At 38.5% G+C, this 24,604-nt stretch overlaps 1 protein-coding gene across 11 annotated transcripts in view; it reads left to right on the top strand.

Moving 5' to 3' along the window:
- TBC1D5 (TBC1 domain family member 5) overlaps positions 1–24,604 on the top strand; it is a 536,700-nt gene that overhangs the window by 356,846 nt on the left and 155,250 nt on the right. For all 11 annotated transcript variants that reach the window (XM_089911191.1, XM_089911192.1, XM_089911189.1 and 8 more), the window contains one exon: positions 22,383–22,525. In XM_089911191.1, the coding sequence (XP_089767317.1) occupies positions 22,383–22,525 (143 nt within the window). The remainder of the gene's footprint in view (positions 1–22,382; positions 22,526–24,604) is intronic.

The raw sequence follows: 24,604 nt of genomic DNA, 5'->3' as shown, positions 1-24,604 counted from the left end.
CTAAAAATAGAGGATGAGTTCAATAGATAATAGTGTATCCATACAATGGAAGACTATTCAGCCACTTATATGTGTAGAGAATAGAATTGGAAAGCCATAATCCCTGATTATTTCTGGGCTATGAGATTATCGGTACCTTTTTGTTTTCTTCTCTTTGCTTATGCTTTTCTTTTCTAGCTTTTCTGACACAAATACTGATTACTTTAGTAGTAACGAAAAATAATTTTAATAAAGTCATCCTTGACATTAGTTGATATGTAGAAAAATACATAAAACCAATTATTTTAAATGTAGATCAAACATTTACCTTTAACTGAGCACTTACTAGGTACTGGTGCTAACTTGGGAAATACAGCTCAAGGAATTCATCATGAAATAAAGAAGTTGTGTAAACAAAAGGCATGTGAGTCTGAAAGACTTGTGTAGTGATGAAGGTAGATGTACTAGTAGCTCAGAAGAATGGTCATCTGGGCTTCATGACAGTCAGGGGGTGGGTTGAGCAAGAAGAGATATTGGAGAAAGGTTTTGGAGAAGTTCCCCAAATCCCTGGAAGGGGCAGAGCATTTCTGTCATGTGTAGAAACAGTTAAGAGAGCTGGACTTTCAGCCCGCAATTAGGAAAGACTAAAATGTGGACTCCATGTGGGGAAGCGGCCAAAACTGAGTCTCAGCAGGAGTTTAGATGTGGTAACGTGTTCATCAGATGAACAGTGCAGGCCAAAGTTGACCAGATTTGCATTCTAGAAAGATCTCTCTGGAGGAGAATGCACCTAAATAGGATGGCAGCAAGGAGACAGAGTAGACAACTGATGGAGTGTCGGGTAGGAAAGGGAAGGCGTTTGGCAGTGGATTTGCAGAGGGAAGGATGACCACATGTCAGAGAATGAGGAGTCTTGGTCCTCAAGCATTGGAGAGGGGAGAGGGGGGTTTTAAGGGCGAGGTGCCGTTAACTCCACCCCCAGATACAGGAGGAGAGAGGGGATGAGGGGAGGGGGGTGCCATGAGGAGTTGTGTCAGAGGATTAAGTTGAGTCGACTGTTCAAATCTCTGTTACAGCAACATACTGTGATTTCTTACTGCATTTTCAGCTTGAATATTCCTTTTACAGTTATTTGTAATGTTCTCTTAATATCTTCCCAGACACTTTGCTTCATGTAAATGTGGTGGTTTAAAAATTTTCATTTAAATACCTTTTATCAGAAGGCACTATAGGATAGAGATTAAGAATATGAACTCAACTCCACCACTTCCTCTGTGTGACCTTAGGAAAGCAACCTGCATCTCTCAGCTACAGTTTCTCGTCTGCAAAATGGGCATAATACCTTTAAAGAGTTCAGAATTAAATGAAGGGCTCCATGTAAAGCTCTCACCGTAGTAATCACTCAAATAAATGTTAACCAGTGTTATTTATTATAACTTAAGACAAACGGTTTACAGGAAAATACAGTTTTACAGTAGATATAATACAGAAAATATTTGCACATTTTTCTGAAAACGAAATGATTATAATATATTCGCTGTGCAAAACCAAGGGAATTCTGTACATATTAATATGACAATTTCAGAGACTTGTAAGTTGAAGAGCGCGTGCCTGCAGCCCAGGATTTATCTACAAGGAGGTGATCTGTGGTGCCTGATTAAATTAGCAGAGAAGCAGCAGGGACAAGCCCTGGCGCTCTGGGTAGCTGCGAGAAGAAATACACTACTAGACACACACCTGTACTGATTTTATAAATATTTGTGCATTGGATGAAATTGCTTAGATCCCTGGGAAAGAAGCTGATTCCCGCCGTCACTGACTCCAGACTCCGTTACGGTGATGTGTCCATCCCTCTGTCTAATCCCACTGCCCTTGCAGCTCTTCTGGGAAGAGTGTGGAGGCTCCAGAGGATGACACTCCTGAGTCTTCAGGGCACATTGACTCTCCATCCTCAGCTTCCTAACATGAAACAAGAGCTGCTTTTGTTAAAGTTACAGTGACAGCCTCAGCCTGTACTTTCTTTCTGCCAGACAGTCACTTTCTCCATCTGCCTATTCTCAATCAGGTATTTGCGTCATGGCCAGTGAGATCGTACTTCACTCTTAAGAGGCCGTGGGTGTGCCCGGCCCCTCAGCACGGTTGCACCCCAGCACTGCTGCTGCCCTCTCCCTGCTTGTGCTGACAGCCTGAATTCGATATGGGCCTGCTTCTTTGGGGGTCTCAGACCCTCCATCGCCTGAAGGCCCTGTTTGCCCCCGTGCTGTTTTCATGCATAGACTTTTTAAAATTTTTATTGCAATATAGTTGATTTACAATGTTGTGTTAGTTTCAGGTGTACAGTTATACATATACATCTATCTACTCTATTTTAGATTCTTTTCCCATATAGGTCATTACAGAGTATTGAGTAGAGTTCCCTGTGCTCTATAGTAGGTCCTTGTTGGTTGTCTATTTTATATATAGTAGTGTGTATATGTCAATCCCAATCTCCCAGTTTATCCCTTCCCCCCCCCTTACCCCTGGTAACCATACATTTGTTTTCTACATCTGTAACTCTGTTTTGTGGATAAGTTCATTTGTACCCTTTTTTTAGATTCCACATGTAAGCTATAGCATATGGTATTTGTCTTTCTCTGTCTGGCTTACTTCACTCAGTATGACAATCTCTAGGTCCATCCATTGTTGCTGCAAATCGTTCCTCACTGTGAACTTCTCAGACTGGAGTTTCGCAGGCACCAACTGGGTAGCTGCCTGGTCCCTTCATGTTGAGACCCGTCCCCAGTGTGGAGGGGACCCAAGCATGAGATAGAAACATAGGGTTCTTCCTGCCCCCTTGTGTGCCCATAGCCCCCACTTCCATCTGGGAGCTCTGGGCTGCCTTGAGGGTTTGTAAACACACAGTGGGAACTGTTTACCATCCCACTAGTTTCTAGAAGAACTGTCTGACAAATTTGCTACTGCCAGCAACTATTTCAAGACTACTTTTTCATACTAAATAAACAGATAATGTTCTGCTTCTCCCATTAACATTCATTCCATTTTAAATTTAAAGTTTCTTTTCCTTAAAATTGATCTTCTTAGCCCTCTGCTGCAAGGCCCTCGACTGTTTTCTCTCTAGCATTCATTTTAGGTAGTGACCAGCATCCTTGCCTTTTTTTTTCCCTTAAAGTGATCTCCTCACCCATGAATAAAAGTTTTATGTCCTCAGTTCTCTTAGATAAATTCACTGCAGATGTCATGCAAGATATTATAGGTGGTAAATTTTCTGCTATATGGTGTGTGTATGTGAGTATACACATATCCTTTCTAATGTCATATTTACAGATTTCTGAATGCCAGTATGTGAAGATCAGTTTCTACTAACCATGGAAATATGTAGGGCGACATAGATGACCACTTATTACTGGTCAGATTCTTTTCTTCAAGTAGTTTGTTTTGACACACAAGTCACTAAGTGGTTTTTCAGAGAAAGCTTAGCTTGATGGGTCGTCACATAAGCTATTTGACATTTGTCCCCAGTCAAACCGGATGCCACATGAAAAATTTACTCGGGCAAGAGGCTCCTAGGAATAAACAGTGCTCTAGTGATGCTCACAGGGGACTCGGCAAGGTGAGCGGAACTTCAGCTTGTCACGGATGCACTGTTCTGACAAACATAAGTAGATGCTAATGGCTAAATCATGACAGAATAAAGTCCCACAACCATATGGCTAATTGCCACAACAATATCTTCAGTGTTATTAATCAAGTTTTCATAGTGTGCCATGATAATTGGAATAATTAGAAACAGCCTCGGCCTTGCTCGTCTCCACCACACACTTTGCAGACAGGGGTCTCACACAACCACACTTGCACACTCAGTGCTGTATTGCCCAGTGCCATCTTCTCCTCGGAAATACTTCGGCTCATTAATAACTTAACTGCTTGCCATCGGTGCATTTTGTGTGAGCTTCTGTAGGTGCGCACGTATCTAAGTGAAACCACCGAAACCCCCGTGCCTCCGTTTAAATAGGCAGTATTCCTTTAAGGCAGGAAGAGAAGTCTGCCCATCTTGGATCTTATAGTTTGAAAGATGAATTCATTGTACACTAATTTGGATGATGGACATTCATTTTTTTGGTCATATAGTTCCCCTTTTAGCTAATTTAGTTAAGAAAATGAGGAATTAGAAAGCAATTGAATAAATTACAAGATGTAAGTATTTGCATAATTTGTCTCAGGCAGATACTATGTAATAGTGCTCCCAAAATGAGCTATTTTGAGCATGTCTTTCAATTATGGATGAAGTAAATATTGCCATCTTTAATATCACCATCGGAACTTATATTTTCATGTTGTTAATATTGAAATATACTCACTTCAGTCATTTATAAGCTAATATCCATTCCTTCATCTTAATAGTGGAGCGAGAATTCGTTTGTGTTTGTCACAGTCCTTCTAAGTAAGAGAGCTTCTCGGGCTGCTTTGCTTTGTGAGGAGGTGACTGAACAGGAGAGACACCAGATTGATGATAACCGGCTTGGTGGTGGCACAGAAGCATCTAGACAAACAGATGAAGGGAAATGGCTGTTGGAGCTGTCTGTTGTTAAACAGCTTCTCTAATTATTGTTGAATATATACAAGTAGTCATGTCTTTGAATTCTGTGCCATCTCAATTTTTGTCTTCCTTGCCCTTTTCTGTCCCATTGCATTCCTTAACTAGAGATAAGTCATACCACATTCTTCTAAAATTTAAGATGTTCTTGTGTCTTTGGTTAAAATTATCCCCCCAAATCCCAAAATGAAAATAACTGATTAGAAACACTGTTTTATTATAACTTCAGAATTACCTCGGCCAAAAATCTTTGCGTTAGTGATCCCTGAACGCCACAAAATTTAAAATCACTGTGTTACTCCGTTTCTTTAATTAAATGAGTCTTCTCTTTTCCTCTCTTTGCCTCTCACTCCGGATGGGGTGAGAGGCAAAGTATAGAGACTATATTAGGATAAGACAGCAAAAAAAAAAAAAAAAAAAAATCTGATTTTTTTCTTTCAGTCAACTCAATTAATGATTATTTATTCACTTTGTGGATAAAATGATTTAGATCTTTTACTTTTCTCCTACTTTGTCTTTTTACTATTCATTAGATAGAGGCCAGACAAGGAAAAAAATGAAACTTCATTTTGGTGCTCATTAACAGTGATGATAAAAAATTGGTGTGGAGTAAAATATTAAACCAATGTCTAAAATGAAGCTTGAGTTACATGTAGGTTTTGTCTATTCATGACCTGCTTTAAATAAGGTGTAATTGTGTTCTTCATTAAACTTCAAATTTATCCTTTGTATCAATCAGGATGCACTTGGCAGCAAGTTGTAGAAAACCCTACCTCAGACTGTCTCAGGCATGAAGGGCAGCAAGTTGTAGAAAACCCTACCTCAGACTGTCTCAGGCATGAAGGAACTTAATTGTCTCCTACAGCTGAAGTCTAGTGGTGCTGCGTGCGACTCTAGGGGCTCAATTAAGGACTCAAGTATTTTTTCTATTTAACCTCATCGTCAGTATCTTAAGACCCATTCTCTTGGATTCACAAATGATTTGGGGGCTACAGCCTTCCTTGCTCTAGCCTAGCAGGAGAGAGAGAATGCACCTTTTCATCAAATACAAAACAACAGTTCCTTTCAATCCAAATCAACCAAATTAGATCTGTGCCTACCCCAAACCAAGAATGGTTTCCAAAGAGAATATCATATACTGTTTACCTTAGACTAACTGGAGCCTGCCTTTAGAGCAGTGGTTCTTAAATTGTGGCCTCTGGACCACCATTGTCAACATTCCCTGGGAACTTGTTAGAAATGATCCACCTTAGACCCACTGGATCGGAAACTCTAGGGGGGTAGCCCAGCCATCTGGGTCTTTAAAAGCTTTCCAGATAATTCTGGTGCATACTGTGTTTGAGAACCACTGACCACCAGAGCAAGGGATGCTATCAACCTTCTTCTGAATAACGATGGGGAGACGTGCATGGCTGGACTAAATTAAGTTCGTTTAGGAAGGAATGAGGCCAGAATAGATTCTTGGTAGCCAATCACCTTCTCTGTACTTTTAAGACTAAAATAATTAAGTATGTTTTCTCTCTTGCAAAGTTATTTATATGTGATGTACATCATTTGTCATGAAACTCAACTATTCCAAATTCTTTTCCTGTTAAATGTGGCAGACAGTGCTTTTTACCCACCTAATATCTCCGTTCACCCTTTCTTCCTTACTAAAATAAGTCTGATTTAGAGTTTGTTGGATATTTTTGTTGTTGGTTTTGGAATGTTACTGTACCTATGTTCAGGTGTGCAGTGTGACACAGTTTAGGCCAATTATATTTAATCTCCAGCCTCTCTGATGGGGATTTATGTCAAAGATTTTCTTTCAAGACATAGGCCTCACCCTTTCCTTTTATCACTTTCTCTTTTTTCCTATGTGATGGCTGTAGATGCAGCAGCCATTTTGCATCTATGAGTGAATGCCAAAGAGAATTCAGAGACCTCAGCCCTGACATCTTTAAGCTGTAGACCCAAAGCCAGCAAGCACATACTTTGTCCTTCTCTTTCCTGAGATAAAAATAAACCTCATATTTAAGACACTGTTTTTTTTCTTACTTGCAACCAAATGCAATCCTAACGGATTGAGTAACATAGTGTAATTGTTTTCATAAAAGTAGATATGTGCAGCTTCCCTGTTTCCAAATTCTCTCCCCTATCTTCTAGACTTTACTTACTGCCCATATCATTACAAAGCCCTTGCAGATTGGCTAAGCCCACATGCTTTAGGCTTGAATCTCCTCTCTCCATATCTTACTATGTTTGTCAAGTTACATAAATTCGTCAAGCCATAGTCTTCTGAAATGTAAAATGAGAATAATAATAATTCATTTGGCTGTTAAAGGGATAAACTATGTTAATGGATGTACACTGTTAGCCCCACGCCTGACACATTTTAAGCTTTGAAAAGATGGTGGCTATATGCTGTTGAAGCTCTTTGAAGATGGAAAGTGACCTATATCTGTAAATATTATACTGTTCAGCAGCATAGGAATAAGGGCATAGAAAACAAGAGAAGAAGTCAGCATGAGCCTTATTTTGTTGCAACACCTATTTGGACATTTTATTAGCAGCTCGTAAAACTCTTCTGAGAAGCTCGTTGTGCCAAAATAAGATTTTCATTAAGTATGAATATGCATTTGGTTTCTTCTGTCTAGATAACATCTCAACTCTTTTCGTCTTTGGGGAAAACTATCACTTAAATTCTCCAACATAATAGCTGAAATCCATCCTGCATAATTTGATATTCTTTAAAATTCAAACTGGATCCTGTAGACTTCCTAAAGGTCATTGTTTAGATTCTTTACTCCAGCAGGCAGGACCCATGACTATTTAATGTGTGTTCTACGACATTTAAAACAGTTAAATATGCAAGCAGGCATTAATAATCCTTTTTGGTGATAGAGAAGGTAGAGCAGTAATCACCAGGGAGTGGTTTTCTGTATTTTTCAGTCTGGGAATTGTGGCCCTGCTAGTGGGAGTCCTAGATGGGTCCTTCTCACTATAGTTTAGAGTCATTCATTGCACTGCTGCCCTGACCACCAGAAAGATCCAATGAGAGAGTAAATGGGTCAGGGCAAAAAGTTTTTAGGATTATGGAAACATCAACTCAAAGATATCACCTATAAGGGCTTCCCTGGTGGCGCAGTGGTTGAGAGTCCACCTGCCGATGCAGGGGACACGGGTTCGTGTCCCGGTCCGGGAAGATCCCACATGCCGCGGCGCAGCTGAGCCCGTGAGCCATGGCCGCTGAGCCTGTGCCTCCGGAGCCTGTGCTGCGCAACGGGAGAAGCCACAACAGTAAGAGGCCCGTGTACCGCAAAAAAAAAAAGAAAGATATCACCTATGAAATACACATACTGTGACCTTACACATTCTGTTAATAGTTATCTGTATTTCAAGTAACAGCTATATTTGAGTCTTATCTTTCATCTTTTTGACAGAAAAAAACTTACTATGGGCCCCATGTCAGATAAGACCATAACTTGTCAAGTTATGTTTAATAATACATTCCATTAAAATACTTAATGAAATTCATATCCACCATTTTCAAAATGATCTTATAAGAAATACTTTTCTTATCTTTTGAGTATATGTACTCAGATTTTAAGGCTTAGACCAAATTCAAATCTCTATCATCTTATTCTGATTAAAAGGGATAATTGATTTTATAAAGGTTTTTGTATTATTTCTAAGCTGACTAGCTTATCTGGGCTTTATCTGCGGATTGTTTCCTGTAAAATTGAGTGAAGTGTTTGCTTTAAATACGCAAAGTCAGATCACTTTGGGAGGAATAAAAAAATTATCAGCTCCAATTATCCATTTTAGTATCAGTCTCAGAAGAGCTCGAAATGTTGAAAGGAAAAATAAGGAAAATTCTCCCTTGTCCTGAACCCTTTTGGCACAATTCTATAGAAATATGAAAAACATCTATGTAGAGATTTATATCAAAAGATGACTTACCAAGGTCTCAGTGTTTGGATTTAGTAGATCTTGAAATGAAAGACCAGATCCCATAATCCTTAGAACAAGGAAGGTGTATTTCCTGTTGTAAATGAGATTATATTTAAGAATTAGGGGCTTCCCTGGTGGCGCAGTGGTTGGGAGTCCGCCTGCCGATGCAGGGACACGGGTTCGTGCCCCAGTCCGGGAGGATCCCACGTGCCGCGGAGCGGCTGGGCCCGTGAGCCATGGCCGCTGAGCCTGCACGTCCGGAGCCTGTGCTCCGCAACGGGAGAGGCCACAACAGTGAGAGGCCCGCATACCGCAAAAAAAAAAAAAAAATCTTTACTCTCGTATTAAAAGGAAATCAAAATTGAAATTGTATAATTTCTAGAAATTAATGGTAATTAAAGTATATTGATCAAAGCTTATTGATTTTGACTAAAACAATACTCTTAGAAGTTCTTAGCCTGATACTCCTAAATTACTAAACAAAAAAGGAATAAAAATATGTGAATCATACATTCATCTCAGGTAGTGAGGAAAATAACAGCAAAATAAATCTAAAGAAAACAAAATGAAGGAATTAAAACTAAAAGTTATGAATCGATAAGAAAACATAAATGACACAAACTAGTATACATACAAACTTTCTTTGGGGGAAAATAAGTAACAAACATTAAAATTATAAAATAGAAAAATAGAAAATATACATGTACAAATTAAAAATAAATGACAAAAGGTGCAAATTTCCAGCTGTCAAATGAATAAGTCGGGAATGCAGCATACAGCATGTGATTATAGTTAATAATACTGTATTGCATGTTGAAAAGTAGACAGGAGAGTAGATCTTCAAAGTTGTAGTCACAAGAAAAAAATTATAACTATGTATGGTGACGGATATTAACTTGATTTATTGTGGTGATCATTTTGCAGTATATATAAGTATTGAACCATCGTGTTGTACACTCGAAACTAATATAATATTATGTCAGTTATACCTCAATTTAAAAAGCAAACATAAATAAAATTTTACTTACAAAAAATTTGTTTTTAATTTTATACATTCACGTATAGCCAGGAATGTTCTGGTATAAACTTGTCATTAGCTAGCCCCATCCCCTGTTAAAATGTGTTGTAAAGATACCATACTTATAACAGTTTGGAATTGGTAAAGGGTCAATACATATAGGACCCTCAGTACATATGGCAATTTCATGTATGATAAAAGTAGAATTTCAAATCAATAGAAAAATAATGGATTATTTAATAGTACAGTTTTTAGAACTAACTAGCTGTTTGGTTAACCATGAAACTGTATCTCTATTTTTGCACCAAAATAAATTCTGGGTAGATCAGTGATATAAACAAAACTGGAATAAAATTATTATTTTTATATTCTTAGGTGCAATATTCAAATACCCATTAACCATAAAGAAAAAAGTTTGGTAAATTTGACAATATTACAATAAAATTTCTGCCTGGGAAAAGAGACCTCCCTGTAGCCTGAGAGAGATGGAAAAAGAGGTCACTGAAACTTTCTTGGTCCCTGGTAGCTTTGGGGCCCAGAACTGTATTCTGTTATATAACTCTTAAAGTAGGGGCTTCAAACTTGAGCTTGCATCAGAATCACCCAGAGGGCTTGTTCAAATTCTGCCAGGATTTCTGGTTTAGTAACTATGGGTGGGGAATGTCCAAAACTTTGCAGTTTGAAGAAATTCTCGGGTAATGCTGATGCTACTGGTCCAGGGACCACACTTTGAAAACCACTGTTTTACTGTGTTCCCAAATGCCCCCTTTTTTCCTGAGATCATTCACTTCTACTCTTTGTAATCAGAGAGTCTAAAATCAAACTAAAGTGTTGAGGTAACATGAAGTAAACCATTTCCTTCTTTCCAAGATATACTGTGCTTTCAAGCACAAAGACCCATACAGAGGAGACATGTGTGATAACAAAGGGAGAAATCTAAATGCCATCAAAATAAAAGAACTGGTTGAATCATGATACATCCACTCAGTGGAATACTGTGCAGCCACAAAAAAGGATAAAGTGTTTCTATAAATGCTGATTGGGAATGCTGTCCATTTTAACAATCATATTGTTAAATTTTCAAATACATGGTTTAGTATGTTCCCATGTCTGTTTTTAAAAGGCGTTTGCATACCTAAAAGTGCCTCTGTGTTATGGAAGCACATTGGCTGCACTTCGGCAGGTGGATTTGGAGGGAGTGGACCAAGGAATAGTAAGGGAAATTACTTCTCACTGTATGTCCCGTTACATGTTAAAATTACTTTTCACCTTGCAAAAAGTTATTCAAAATTAACAAAATAATAACCCCACATAGTTTTCACTGTAATTCACAGGAAATAGAAGAATTTTGGAAGTGAGAACACTGGTAAGACAGGAGGCTGTGGCCAGGGCAGCATTTCTGCCTTTGAGATAGTGGATTTGTAGCTTCTCAGAACCAGCTCTCAGCCGCAGTAACTGCTAGCTGATGTGGAAAGGAAATGAGTATTGTTGATAAAAATAAATTTAAAGTGTTTTACGGGATGTTTTTGTGCTTCATAGGTGAGTTGCTTTACGAGCAGATTAATTTATGAACATATTATGTACCATGATGCCCTCAGTAAGCCAGACTTCACCGAGTTTCTGTTCTCTCCGTTAGCCCAATGTACAATCTAGACCTCATAAGTCTTTCTAAAATAGGCTGACCAAAAGTGGCAATTAATTTTTCTTTGTAAGTTCTTAGTTCTCTATAGTTTCCTTAATGAGTTTCCTTGAAAGGAAACACTGTAAATCTTTTAGGGTCCTGTAGCTGTAATTACCACTGTATTGTATGTAACTGGAGTGCTAGTGAAATAGCTGATCATGATTTATCAAAATAAGTCCTTCAGAAAGCTCCAGTTCTTGTATTGTACTCAGAAAAACTTAGTGACCGCTAAGTTTTGTGGTAGTGATAGATAGCAAGAGTAGTTACTGTGCATTCTGAGTCTTGTGACTCAGACATGAATGTGAAGAGGTGTTTTTAAAATATAAATCTGAATTAGATATCCTTTAGGAATTATAGAGGAGAATTCAGAGGATTATAAAAAAGTAGGTGGAACACTGAGCTTGGAGCTAAAGTATCATTGTCTAAATCTACAATCTGCTTTTGATTGGGGTGTGCTCAGGCCGGGCCATGGACCTCTGTTGGGACCTCTGGACATCTGTAACATGCGGGTGCCTGCCCTGCCTGTTTGGAGCCATCATTCTGTACTGGAGGCTCAACAAAGTCATCACCTGTCTCTGAAACATGCAGTTTTCCCACAGGTGATTTTAATGCCTATATTCCACAGACCATTTGAAGAAATACCACTTTTAGAGAGTTAAGGCTAATTTTTAGATCATGTATTTGGTAGTACTTCTAGAAATCAAAAAAGTCATATAAATGCATGATATTTGCCATTATAAATTATGAAGTCTACGCATAAGAAAATGCATTTTTTTTTGCTTGGTGTATATTTGTCCCTATTTTTTTTAAATGTACACACACACACACACACACAGTTGACTGTAAAGTTGTTTGGGCACTAAACTTCAGCTGTTAGCTAGGGAGCCAGGGATAAAGTGGAGTAGCCCACCCCTCTTTAACCCTCTTTTGTTCCCATTTTGCTTCCATTACTAGAGAAAGGTAACTGTGAGGGTTTGAGTTGAGCTATGTGGGTGTTGACTGCCCTTCTCCCTCACTGACTCCTGCCCCCTTGTAAGTCAGCTGGGCCCCGTGCAGATACATTCCGCTCTTCATTTATCTGCATTAATGGACAGGAACCAGGGCACATATAATCCCAAATGGTGGGTAATCCAAAAACAGTTAATACTTGACTTTGAAATGTATTTAGTGGTGTTTTAAATTGTTTTTACCTTCCTAACTATATTGTGCTAATGTTGCCAATTCGTTTGCATTCCCTGAACATACCCTGGTTGATTGAGGCACTTAGTGGGGAGGGGGCACAGAAAAATACAAAGTGACCGTGGGAACCCAGATTGGTAGGGCTTTGACTGAATTAGAATCTTACTTTGGATAATTTCCATGTTAATCATTGAAAGTTGTCAGCATCTCATCCCATCTAGGGCCTAGCACAGTGCCTGCTACACAGTTGAATTTCAGGAAATACATGTTAAATGAAGATCCTGGGTGTTTTTCATAGCAGCCTTACTTACGGTCAGATCAGGGCTAGCCTGAGCCAGGAGAGGAAGTCAGTGAAGGATGTCCACTGCCCTCTCCCCAGCTGTTCCATCTCCAGCTTAGTGAAGGTGAGAATTGCCAATCATGGACACTTTTCCAATATGCTGCTGGATTATAGGCTGTTCAACCAGCTGAGCCACAAAGATTAGCTCCTCAGTAGCAGACACTTAATCCAGGAAGAAAGAAGGTATGCTGTTCCTTTAAAATGCAAGGAGATAATTTGAAATAGGCACAAAGAGGCTGTGTATTCCTTTCAGTAGAGTATAACTTTCCATGGCAATATAAACCTCTAAAGTAAAATAAACAATAATACAGAGCATGACTTCTTAATTTAAGGTCCATGGAACAGCTAAACTCCTGAAATGGCTTGCACATGAGTATGTGTGTGGATGTGTGTATATTTTAGGGGAGAGGGTTCATCAACTTGATTGAATTCTCAAAGGGGTCCACAAGTCCTCTCTAATTATATAGAGAATAGAATTTACGTTTCACTATTTCATGCTTTCCATAAAGCTTTGTAAAGAGGGAAACACACCCATTGCCACTGCCTCTCAATTGTCTCCCTTTAGACTTCAGAACTACCCGAGAAAGTAATGTTGTGAAACTGAAACTGTAGCTGGTTCTAGACTAGGCATGGGCGTAGGCCGAGCAGCCTGGAGTCGGTAAAGAAAGACTGAATGAGAAAGTGAACGCTGGCCAGGCAATCTAGGACAAGAGAGCACTGACCTGTGCAAGAAGCCAAGCCACGACCTCTGCAGCAAAATCAGCCCAGAACAGTCAGGACTTGGTCAGTGACTGCCAACTCCCCTGTTTTTGCCTGCTTCCAACTCAGGACCAAACAGAGAAAGCTAATATGCTCCCCAAATCAATCACAAATGAGGCTCCTCTTCTGGTCTGCCCAGCGCCATCCTTATAGCCTCCAATCAGGCAGACCTGAAGCCTTCTCTGTGATTCACTAATAAAGCTTTCCCACTCCCCTGACTGCTTTTGATCCTTTGCCAAACACAAGTGATGGTAGCTGATTCCCTTGCTATAGCAAGCTTTGAATAAATAGCCTCAGCTTGCCCTTGTTTGGGTGGTCTTCCTTTGTTTCAACTGCATGTGGAGAGCTGAGAGGTTCCAGGGGAACTCCCTTATCCTGAAATCTCTCTTCTACCAGGTCATCGTGGGGCTGGTAGTAATGATACCATTGGGGCAGACATCTCTTACTGTTTAGCTGTTTATCTTTCCAGGTAAAACATTTTAAATGCATGTTTTCTTTTAGAGACAGATCCGTCTGAGCATACTGATAGCGCAGAACCTCAGGGTGAGAATGGTTCATGGGTCACACAGAAGAGAAATCACCAAATCGTTGGCCATTCAGCCAGGCTCCCAATGTTGTAGGGCTTCTGCATGGGGAGTAGGAGAGTGCCCTTTTGGGTCCTGGTGGCACTGGGATTCTCTGCCCCTTGTATGCACTGGCCACTCCCCTCCTTGCAGCTAGCTTATTGGCCATGTCCTGTCCCATCCCAACTGTCACCTCGTTAGAGCCAATCACCAGAGAACCCAGGAGAGTCATCAACTCAGGGCTAAACACAGAAGCCCTCAAACTTAAGAGTGTTCACTCTGCCTTGAACTGCAATTGTATGTAACCATCATAGTAAATTTATGTTTAAAAAACATTGACCTATAAATGTTAACTTATAAAATGTCACAATTTTTTATGGCCTTGTTCTGGCATTTCTTCATCTTGTAATATACTGGGAGTTAAACAAAATCAGAGTGGCCCAGTTTCTCCTAACCTTTGGGAGGCCTTCTCCTTTTCCCGAATGTCTGTGTCTCTCCTTTTTATTGGATCATGTTTTTATAGTGATGTTTTCCTGGGGGCAAGAAATATAGATACTACTAGAGATAGAATGTTAAGAGAGGTTTGGCTGTGTGTGCTTGGTGTCCCAGCCATTAGATGTTTCATGGCCGTTGGTCCACGAAACCAATGAGTAAGCTGATTAGAAGACCCCCACCCAGGACTAAGGGGATGTGAACAGAAACCAGAGCCTCATTTAGTGATTCTCATACTGTGATCTGTGGATCAGCAGCGTGAGCAGCTCCAGGGAACTAGTTCGTAATGCAAACGATCGGGCCCCATCTAAATCTCAGAATCAGAATCTGACACTGAGGATGCGTCCTAGCAATCTGCGTTTTAATAAGCCCTCCAGGCAAGTCTGATGCATACTAAAGTTTGAGACCATTACTCTAGTTAGAAGAGTCATCCAACAGTTTAAGCCTTTTCTCTCCTCCTAGAATAACATTATACGCGGATGCATGGTGGATTTTAGGAGCCCTGACAGCTGGCACCAAAATGAGTGGGAAACAGGGAACTGTCACCTAGTCCATGGCTTCCAAAACTTTAATATACACAGAGATCACCTGTAGGCCTGGTTAAAATGAAGAGTCTGATCCAGTAGGACTATATTAGGGACCTGGGAGTCTGCATTTCTAACAAGCTCCCCAATGTTGGGGCCGGTCCTAGGGTCACATTTTGAGGGCAGGGTCCTAGTAGACTACAGGCCCCAGCTACAGACCATCTGAGGTGTAGGCAAGCAGGGAGCCAGAGTACAGGAAGTGAAGGGAGAAAGTCCAAGAGAGAGGGCTTAGGAGGCCTTGATTGATTCCTTCATAGGTATGATCACTTACTATTCAGTATGTGTGTCCAGGGATCCCTACAGAGAGGAGAACAGCCCAGGGGCATGTCAGATGAGCAGCTAGGAAACGTATGAGAGATCAAGGATGCAGGCTCAAGATCAAGAAGATCACTGGTTAACAAGAGCTGACCTGGGAAGGAGGATTCATATTAATTTAATAAACATTTGTTAACTCCCCTACTCTGTCCAACACCAAATAACCCCAAGGAGTTTGTGATCTGCTGCAGAAGGAAGAAGAACCAAACCAACCTATCAGTAATTAACCCTTTAGCTGGGATCTGTTTATCAGTGCCTTCATCTCTGGACAGTGTGATGGGGGAACAGAATAGATATGGAACCTGTAAGCATCAGGCCTGAGTGACGCACTTGTCCTAGCCTCCGCACAGCTGGGCAGGGTCGGGGCGCCTTGTGCGAAGGCGGGGAGGGGGAGAAGGAAAAGAGGGCCCGAGAAAACCACTCCCAGAAGGTGCTTACAGCTACAGGTAAGCGGTAAGAAGTCATAGAAACCAGGCACCGCTGCTGCCTCTTAGGAAGGGGCTCAGTCTGACTCTCTTCATGACGTGTGACCGGTCTGCAGACGTGCGGTCTTACGTCCACCCTGAATCACGTGGATCCTGACGATGTTTCTTAGTTTAGTGTTACACCTTATGTTAGTTCCTCCAACAATATATATGAGTGTATTAGGAGATTTATGCAGAGGAAATTGAAAAGTGTTATTCAGTGAGGCTAAGATTTCATTGGTATGTGAAATAGCCTATGACAATTTCAAAAAAAAAAAATAAAGTCACACAAGGTTTGTTTTGTTTTTTAATGAGTTTCAGATTAGGGAAGGATAGGAGCAATTATTTTTAGGAAGACGGTGTGTGCTCTTTCAGAAAACCGACTTGCTCATAACTCCCTTTCCTGAAGATAAAATGACAGAACAAAGCTTATTTATAGACTTCCTAGAAGTAAAACTTGTTTGTAGTATAAATAAACACTAGTATTCACAGAGCCTAAAATTAAGTGTCCCAACGTGACCACCGACCGTCCATGAATTCTTCATGCTGTTATTCATAGGTCGGAGTGGCTTCCAAGTAATTTTCTCAAGGAGATGCCCAGTAGCTCACTTGTAGTGGAGCCCAAGTAAGTGATCAGGTAGAGAGATTACTTCATAGCAGCTTTTACCCCCATGTTCTCTTGAGTCAGGGCTATGATTCCAGCTGCACCCTGGTTGGAGTGTACAATAGGATTCTCAGTGAGAGCACATCGTATTCATACAACTAAATCGATATTGGAGTATGACCACCTTTCAGTAGCTTTATTTGAACTTGCTGGTAAATCATACATCCTAAAATTACTCCTCGATATACCATACTTGTAATCCAAATGGCAGGTCTACCTCTGAAAGAAGTGTGTGTGTGTGTGTGTGTGTGTGTGTGAGAGAGAGAGAGAGAGAGAGAGAGAGAGAGGGAACGTTCAAGGATTATACAGCCTCAAGACATGTGATGGTCATCCTCTGTGCCCCACACTCTCAGAGCATCTTGAACCGCTGAAGAAACATAGATACACAAGGCTCTGCTTTCCATTCAGGCTGTTTTTGCAAAGGGCGTATTATAGTTGTTCTGACAAAACAGCTTCAGACCCTTGCCAAAGAGAATAAATTACAGTACGAATGGGTAATAATTATTAGGAACTTATTTTTGGAATAAGAAACCTTCCTTAATAAAGGGCTATGTACTGCCCACTGAAAGGAACAGAGAATTTTCCCCAAAGTCAAAAATACGCTTTTAACAGTTCGTGTACTTATCCTGTGGGGGTTAAGTTAGGGTTAACACATGTTCCTAGAAAGCCAAATTCAAGCTGGCTTCAACCTGCGTATTACAAGGAGCACTTAGAAAGCAAATTTGAGTTCCTTAAAGATAATAACTAATTTGAAGTTGCAGTTCCTTCAGTTTTTGCAGCAGAGTTTGATGGGCTTGAAGTATTCAGATCTTTCTGTAACACATGCAGATCCCAAATATTTTTAAGGAGACCAAATTGAAATAGATTGAAAAAATAGCCAACAGGCTAAGCATCTTCCAATAATGTATTCTGCAGAGCTGTCAGAAAAAGAATAAACGTGAAATTGGGGGGGTGGGAAATGATTTATTTTGGCTTCCATCTTTTGTGGCTTTGCTCTCTAAATAAGTTAGAATTAAAGATGAGAATGCCTTGTGACCCTAATTATAATAACTACAATATTTGGTTCTAATTTTAAGGCTGTTTTCACAGAGTTGACATAAAGGAAAACTCGGTAAATTAATTCAAAAAGAACTGAGTACAAAGGAACCCAGTATAAGAGGAGCCTAAATTCAGTCAAGGGAGGAGGCAGGCACAAAGATGGGAACTTCTGGTTTGCTTTTGTTTTTCTCTGACACAAACACAGAATTTGGATTCTGTGTTTCTTCTCTACCAGGCATGGATTATTTAAAAATTAACTGTTAGTTTTGAAAAGTACAAGTGAACAGAAGGCAAAAGACAAAATTAATATCATTAAGCAAAACTCTAACATTGCTCTTTTGTGTTCCAATATGCTTACCCAGTGATCACAGGTTACTCAAGATGCCCCTATAGTGTTTGTTAAATTAAATTGAATATACCTTTTCCATTTTACTTGTTCTTCCAAGGTGGCTGTACCCATATCTCAGAAGAAAAAAGAAATGAAGATCTAGTGTATAAATTGCTTTCTGTGTGTATAACCCACTGCAGCCATGTTGGATTAAGGCTATGTTTATTTAAGCCTCAGTCAAATTGTTTATTTAAACCTCAGTCAAATTGGTCATTTTCATAAACTGATCAGTAAAAAATGTATTTCTCTTGGTGTTTCCATGGGTCATTCACCAAGCAATAACACCATCAGGAATCACTGATCCCCAGGGGATAACAGCTTAATTACACAGAAATTTAAAACTGAGAATAGTGGCATAAATGCAGACATGGAGACTGTCCTGTCTGTGGGTGGTTTATTATTAAATTTAATACTTCAGAAGGTCTTTTTGGTTTGTGTAGATTTTAATTACTAAGTAAGTCTGGTAAAAAATGAATTACTGTATTATCACAAATAATACAAGGTATAGGTTACGAGCATTGCAATCTGCAGGTGTAACATACATAAAGCAAGATTAATAGTATCAAGCAATTAAACTGAAGCTAAAAGAAAGGTTTAATGCTACCCTTAAGTGTAACTTAAACTCTTGCTAAATATTTTTAACTGCAATAAAAGCATGTTAATTTTAGGAGTGACTTCTTTACAGGACCTCATTTCTTAGAGTAAGTTTTCCTTTCTAGGAATACAAAGGCATACTGAAATTGTTTCTATTGGTAACTCATTCCATAAAGAACTGATTTTTTTCTTGGTTTTTAAGCTCAATGAAGAAAGTCCAAAATAGCACAGGAAATTTTGTGTGTGGTGAATATATGTATGAACTAAACCCAGTTGGGATAAAAATGATTAAATTATTGATAAGGTCATTGTTGGTCCCAAAGCGTTCCATTAGTCATACAGTGTATGCCTTAAATATTTTGAGAATTTGGCCTTAATTTTCCTATAATTGCAGGTAAAATAGAGGAAACTATATTTTGCTTTAATGTAATATCCTTGCATGTACAACTTATTAACAGTTTTATATAAAAGAAACTTGCTAGGCACCTATTAATGCATTTTTTCCTTCTGTGTTTCTGGGTTTTTTTCCACTTCCTGAATTATTTTTATGCTGCCATTACCCAGATGAATTCCTGTATTTCCAATTTAGCCACCTTTCCTTGTCAGTAGTGTGACAGGTGGCTTTACAGTGAGTTTAACAAGACCTTGGTAAACACGTAAAGCACTTAGCAAAGTGTACAGAGCTCTTTACAGAGAACTTTCTGGCTCACGCTCTCTCTCTCTATTTCTCTCTGTGTCTCTCTTTCTCTCTCTCTCTCTCTCTCTCTCTCTCTCACACACACACACACACACACTCACACGCGCACACACACACACACACTCACACGCTTTGGTCCTTGCCCTGGAATTATTTACCAGTGTACTTGGCAAGGTGAAACTTCAAAAATAAAGCAATGTAAAATATTTATAAAGCGGCACATCACAGATTACACATTAAATATAAAAGTACTGAAGACGTACATTCTGTGTGGTTTTGAAGGCATGTTTTATTCACTGTAGATTGCTAGGTGTCTTCAGTCCCCACTCCTGACAGCTCTGCGGTGGCAACTGCGGCACGTATGTATCTGCAGGGTGGTTTTTGAAGCTAAGCTAACACAACCCCAAATGGCAGAAAAGCTGCAAGAGAAGGGGTTTGGGCAATAACTGGGCATTTTGTTATAGAAATAATAGGAATATAGATTATTTCTGAAAAGTAGACTCCTTTGTTTTCGATGCATTATCTGTGATGAAACCAAAGATGTGATTGTCCATAAGAAAATGAGAGGAATTTGAACTTTAAGGAAGAGGGATAAAGATAGCATTGTATTCTCATCCGTGGTGTGTATTAACCTTCATTAGTTTGGGGTTTTTTTTTGATAAATGATGTTTATTGTAATATGATAGATGTCACCTTTTTTCAAAAGGCATTTTGCTTTCAATAGCCTGGAAAACACACAGAAAAAATTTTCTCTACACATAAGAAGGCCTAGCAAAAGCAATGTCTTTTGGGAAACAGCAGCAGCAGTTACCAAATGGGCTTATTCAGATAAGGACAGCATTAAAATAACCTCCAGGAGGGAAGGGGCCACATTCAGGGCACAGTGTTGTTTTATGGGTGTGATCCTTGAGTTTTGTACTGGCATCCAGATTTGAACCAGGAGGAATCACTTAAATGTCAGAATTTGCAGTTTTCAAATTGCCAAAATTTGCCTATCCGTCAAACCAAGATAATTCTTATTTATTTACTTATTTTTTCAGCGTTACTGAGGTATAATTGACACATACAATTGTAGGATATTTAGCATACATCATTGTGATTTGATGTATGTGCACATCGTGAAAAGATTCCTCCATCTATTTAATTAACATAGCCATGATCTCACATATTTATCTTTTTTTTTTTTTGGTGAGAACATTTAAGTTCTTTCTTTCTTAGCAAATTTCAATGATACAATACATAGTGTTACCAACTATGGTCACCATGTTATACATTCACCCCTCATCAGTTTTTTTCATTGATGAATGTTTCATCAGTTGTGTCACTTGGATAACTGGATAACCATGTTCTAAGTGATTTTAGTCACTTACTAACGCAGATATAGATAGTTATCAGTTTAAAGGTCCTTAAACAGGTCCCCCAGATGGTCTAATCCAGGTACTTTTTGCTTTGCCCATTCTCTGGTTCCCCGACACTCTTTGCAAGACCAGTTAATTGTTTGTAATTAAGAAGAGCAACCTGTTTAATTTAGGGATATTTTGGTACTTCTTAAAACAGTAAATATTAGCATTTGTAATTTGAAAGAATTAGAAGTGTGTGGAGAAATAATGTTTCATTCTAAACCACATAAATACAAGCATATTAGACAAAATATACATATATATATTTTGTGTTAGTCACCTCTCATATATTAGCAGTGAGGTAAGAACTGAAAGGTAGATAACATTCTAAGCAATACTATAACATTTTTTTTAAAGGATAAATGTCATTTAGACATTAAATTTCTTCCTGAAAAATTGAGTAACATAATTTAAGATGAAGTTGAAAATAGTTTAATTATTCTGTTGATTAATTTGGTAATATTAATAAAAGAACTCAAATATTTGATCATATGGTTCCTAATAAACTGTGATGCGTATGTGTGATTATACACTATTTTGTCACAGCTTTTTGATTCCTCCTTAAATGTAATACTCCCTGAAAAAAAAGCAGTATTTGAATTTTTTTTTTTTGGCCTCACTTTAACCTCACAGATGGTTATATTTGGTTTTGAATTTTGCAAGGAGGTAATAATATCTCTTAACTAATTTGTAAAGAATCTCCTCTATTCTGTACTATTTAGTGGTACTAGAAATTTAGAATTTTTGAGTCTTTGCTATGTGCCAGAATCACACAGATTTCTAGCTGAAGTTCCTAGAGAAAGGCTTGTGTAAGGAAATTATAGCCATATATATAAAATTAGAAGTAAATGAATAAAAATATATCAAAGTGAATTATTTTAATTTTCTTGTAAGAATTAGATATAAATAGCTTAGCATTGGCTCAGAGTCTGAGGTGTTACTATTTATGATATAAAATTAGAGACAGACCTTGTTTAGTATTCCTATTAGCTTTTTATGTCTGCTCTGTAGCATCAGTGTTCGTTTTCCTGGCCATAAAACTGACTGTGTTTTGAAAACTACCCCTAGAAAGATAACCTCACTGATAAGGTATATCTATTCTGAAGTTAAAAATTAAGTATCATTATATGTTTCATTTGAAATAGCTGTCTGTGCTTGACAAAAACAGATATCTTTTGTTTTTTCCACATTTAATTTTAAAATGAATATTTTTACATAGGAGTGAAATGTGAGAATGCAGTTTTCTGTTTGGCTGTAGTAATGTGTCATATGACCATTTGCAAAAGTCTAGTTAACAAAAAAAAGGTCAGTAATAATATAAAATTTTGGAATATTGTTATTTTTTAATTTATAACCTTACGTATGAGGCAACTATCAAACTACATTCATTTTTCTCTTTGCCTTTTTGAAATTTGTGATTTCTAATACATATGAAAGATTTCTACCCTTTTCAAATATCATGCTTGTGTTTTATACATATAGGAATAAAGTTTAATGATTGTGGCCTAGTTGTAAAATTACAAAACTCATTTGAAAGCTTAAAACTTGGATTTCACTGTATTATATTTTTGATACATAATATTTGCTCAGTGTGATCAGTTAAAATTTATAATTTTTTCACAGTCACAGGAGAAAATGATTCCTCTTTATATTACTCTCAAAAGTACTGTTTTCTGAATTTGGGTTTTGTTTCTTCCCAGACGGTGGGTACGGCTGCTGTTTGGACGAGAGTTCCCCCTGCAGGATCTTCTGGTGGTCTGGGATGCCTTGTTTGCAGATGGCCTCAGCCTGAGTTTGGTTGATTATATCTTCATAGCCATGTTACTCTACATCCGAGATGCTTGTAAGTGTTAATGACCTTGCTGACATTCAACTAAGTGGTCCTGATTTTTTAAACTGTGTTTCTTAAATATACTTTATCTTTTATTTTGAATTACCATACCTACATTTTTATAGTAGGCAGTATAGTGAAGTTTCAAAGGAACATACTAAATATGCTTTCTGTTAGTTAACCATGTACATATTGGGAGATGTGGGTGATTTTATATTGAGAGAATTGGAATATTCTTCAGAACCCTTTTTCTAAAGACTTTACTCCTGCTTTAATCTCCTCATTACACACATTTGTGAAACATACATATAAAAAGCCAGTATTTCAGATATGTTTAGAGCTCCACCTTCTGACAGGTAGGGAGTATTCAGGAATATTTATCAGGAGCTTGGAGCTGTTTTTATAGTATCTACAACTTGCCAATAAAAGTTAAATATTACATTTAAAGATATTTTAACTTCTTCTCAGTTGTATTTTGGCCAAGTGTATTTCTCAGTGGAGTGTCAAATGGCAGATGTATCCCCACCTCATCCGATCTACCTTAGGGTGCTTGCCGAGCTGGAAAGCCAGTGCCTAACCCTTTGGAATGGCCCGATAATCCTCCGCTTGAAGAAAATAGCAAAGCGTGTTTTAAATTTCAAAATACCTCAAATTGTTTTCCTTCTCAAAAAAATAACCACAGTTCACAAAACCAGATTTGTAAGCCAAAATATAATTAGGAGAGATTGCACAAAAGGATGATGAAGTAGGAGATAAAAAACTACCGTAAGAGTAGGACTTTGTCAGAAGAACATAAACTCTTTGGAGTCATTCATAATCTTGACTGTTAAATTGCTGTGTGGTTCTCTTTCTGTGTTCATTAAATGCCAGTTGTGCCAGATGCTGTTGTTATGCCTCTGGTAACACTAATAATATTCTTTAGACTTTAGATTATACTTTCTAAATTACCCCCAAATTACTTGAATGAGTAAGTGACAGGAGCACCACATTTTATCCAAAACTTGTGGTCTTCTTCTGTTCCTTGAAGGTCAGATAGTTTGGGTATTGACATACAAAGTGAAAAGTTCCTTCTTTCTGAGTCAGAGCTAAACCGAGAAGAACATGGAAATCATAAGAGGAAACATCTTGGAAAGTAGAGAAGAATGTTTGGGTAGATTTGAGGGATACTGTTGATAGATTTTAGAATATTTAATGCTAATCTCCCATTTAAAAATGGTATGATTTTTATAAAATGTAAGTAATAAAAAACAAAAGGAATGAGAAGCTGCTTTTATTTTTAAAAATGCTTTTGGATAATATTTTCACAAAATTTTCCAAGTCAAACCACTATCGAAATGTATTCTGATTTTCTGTAGTCTTAAACATTTGAATATTTACTCTTTTCTTACTTCGGTGCATCACAACTATATTTTTAATTTAATCACCCTGTTTCCTGTTCTAAGATCTACTTTTAAAAATTAATTTAATAAAACTTGCAGGTTTTGGCAGCTGAAGCCTTTGTACATTTTTAATCCCTGCTCTGATGACCTTATAAAACACATAGGCAAAAGTGAAAACATGCAGGAGTAATGAAGTTGTTTATTTCAATATGAAGTCCAAGTTATTTAAATTTGCTTATTTAAACCCATAACAGTGGATGAGATTTCCTAAAAATAGGATGACTATATATTAAGTATTTAAGGGGCACTGCCCCTGTCCTCAGGAAGTTTACCAACTAGTAGGAAAGACTGACATCATTAATTTCAAACTGACGTGTCTGGAACTGTGGCTGAGGCATGGATGGGCAGCATGAAAGTTTACAGCAGGGGCACCGAGCTCCCCTCCGGGCAGGCTGTGTGACTAGAGAAAACGCTATAGATGTTGGCGAGCGAAATAAGGGATCTGCGTTCCAGGCAGAAGGAACAGCATGAGCAAAGAAGCTATGGAGTAAGAGTCAGCTTAATGGGGGTGCTGTATGTGTGTTTCTGTGACTGTCTGGTATCCTGAGGGTGCAAAGGGAGAGTGACTAGCAGGTTATGAGGCTGAAGGAGTCAAGAGAATGAGATCGTGATGAGAGTCCTTATCCTGGAGGTGACAGGAAACTGCTGAAAG

The sequence above is a fragment of the Delphinapterus leucas genome, chromosome 4, assembly GCF_059928025.1.
Source record: "Delphinapterus leucas isolate spDelLeu-1000000601 "Yukka" chromosome 4, BTC_Dleu_Yukka2, whole genome shotgun sequence".
Classification (NCBI taxonomy): domain Eukaryota; kingdom Metazoa; phylum Chordata; class Mammalia; order Artiodactyla; family Monodontidae; genus Delphinapterus; species Delphinapterus leucas.
This window is presented reverse-complemented; position numbering and strand designations above follow the sequence as displayed.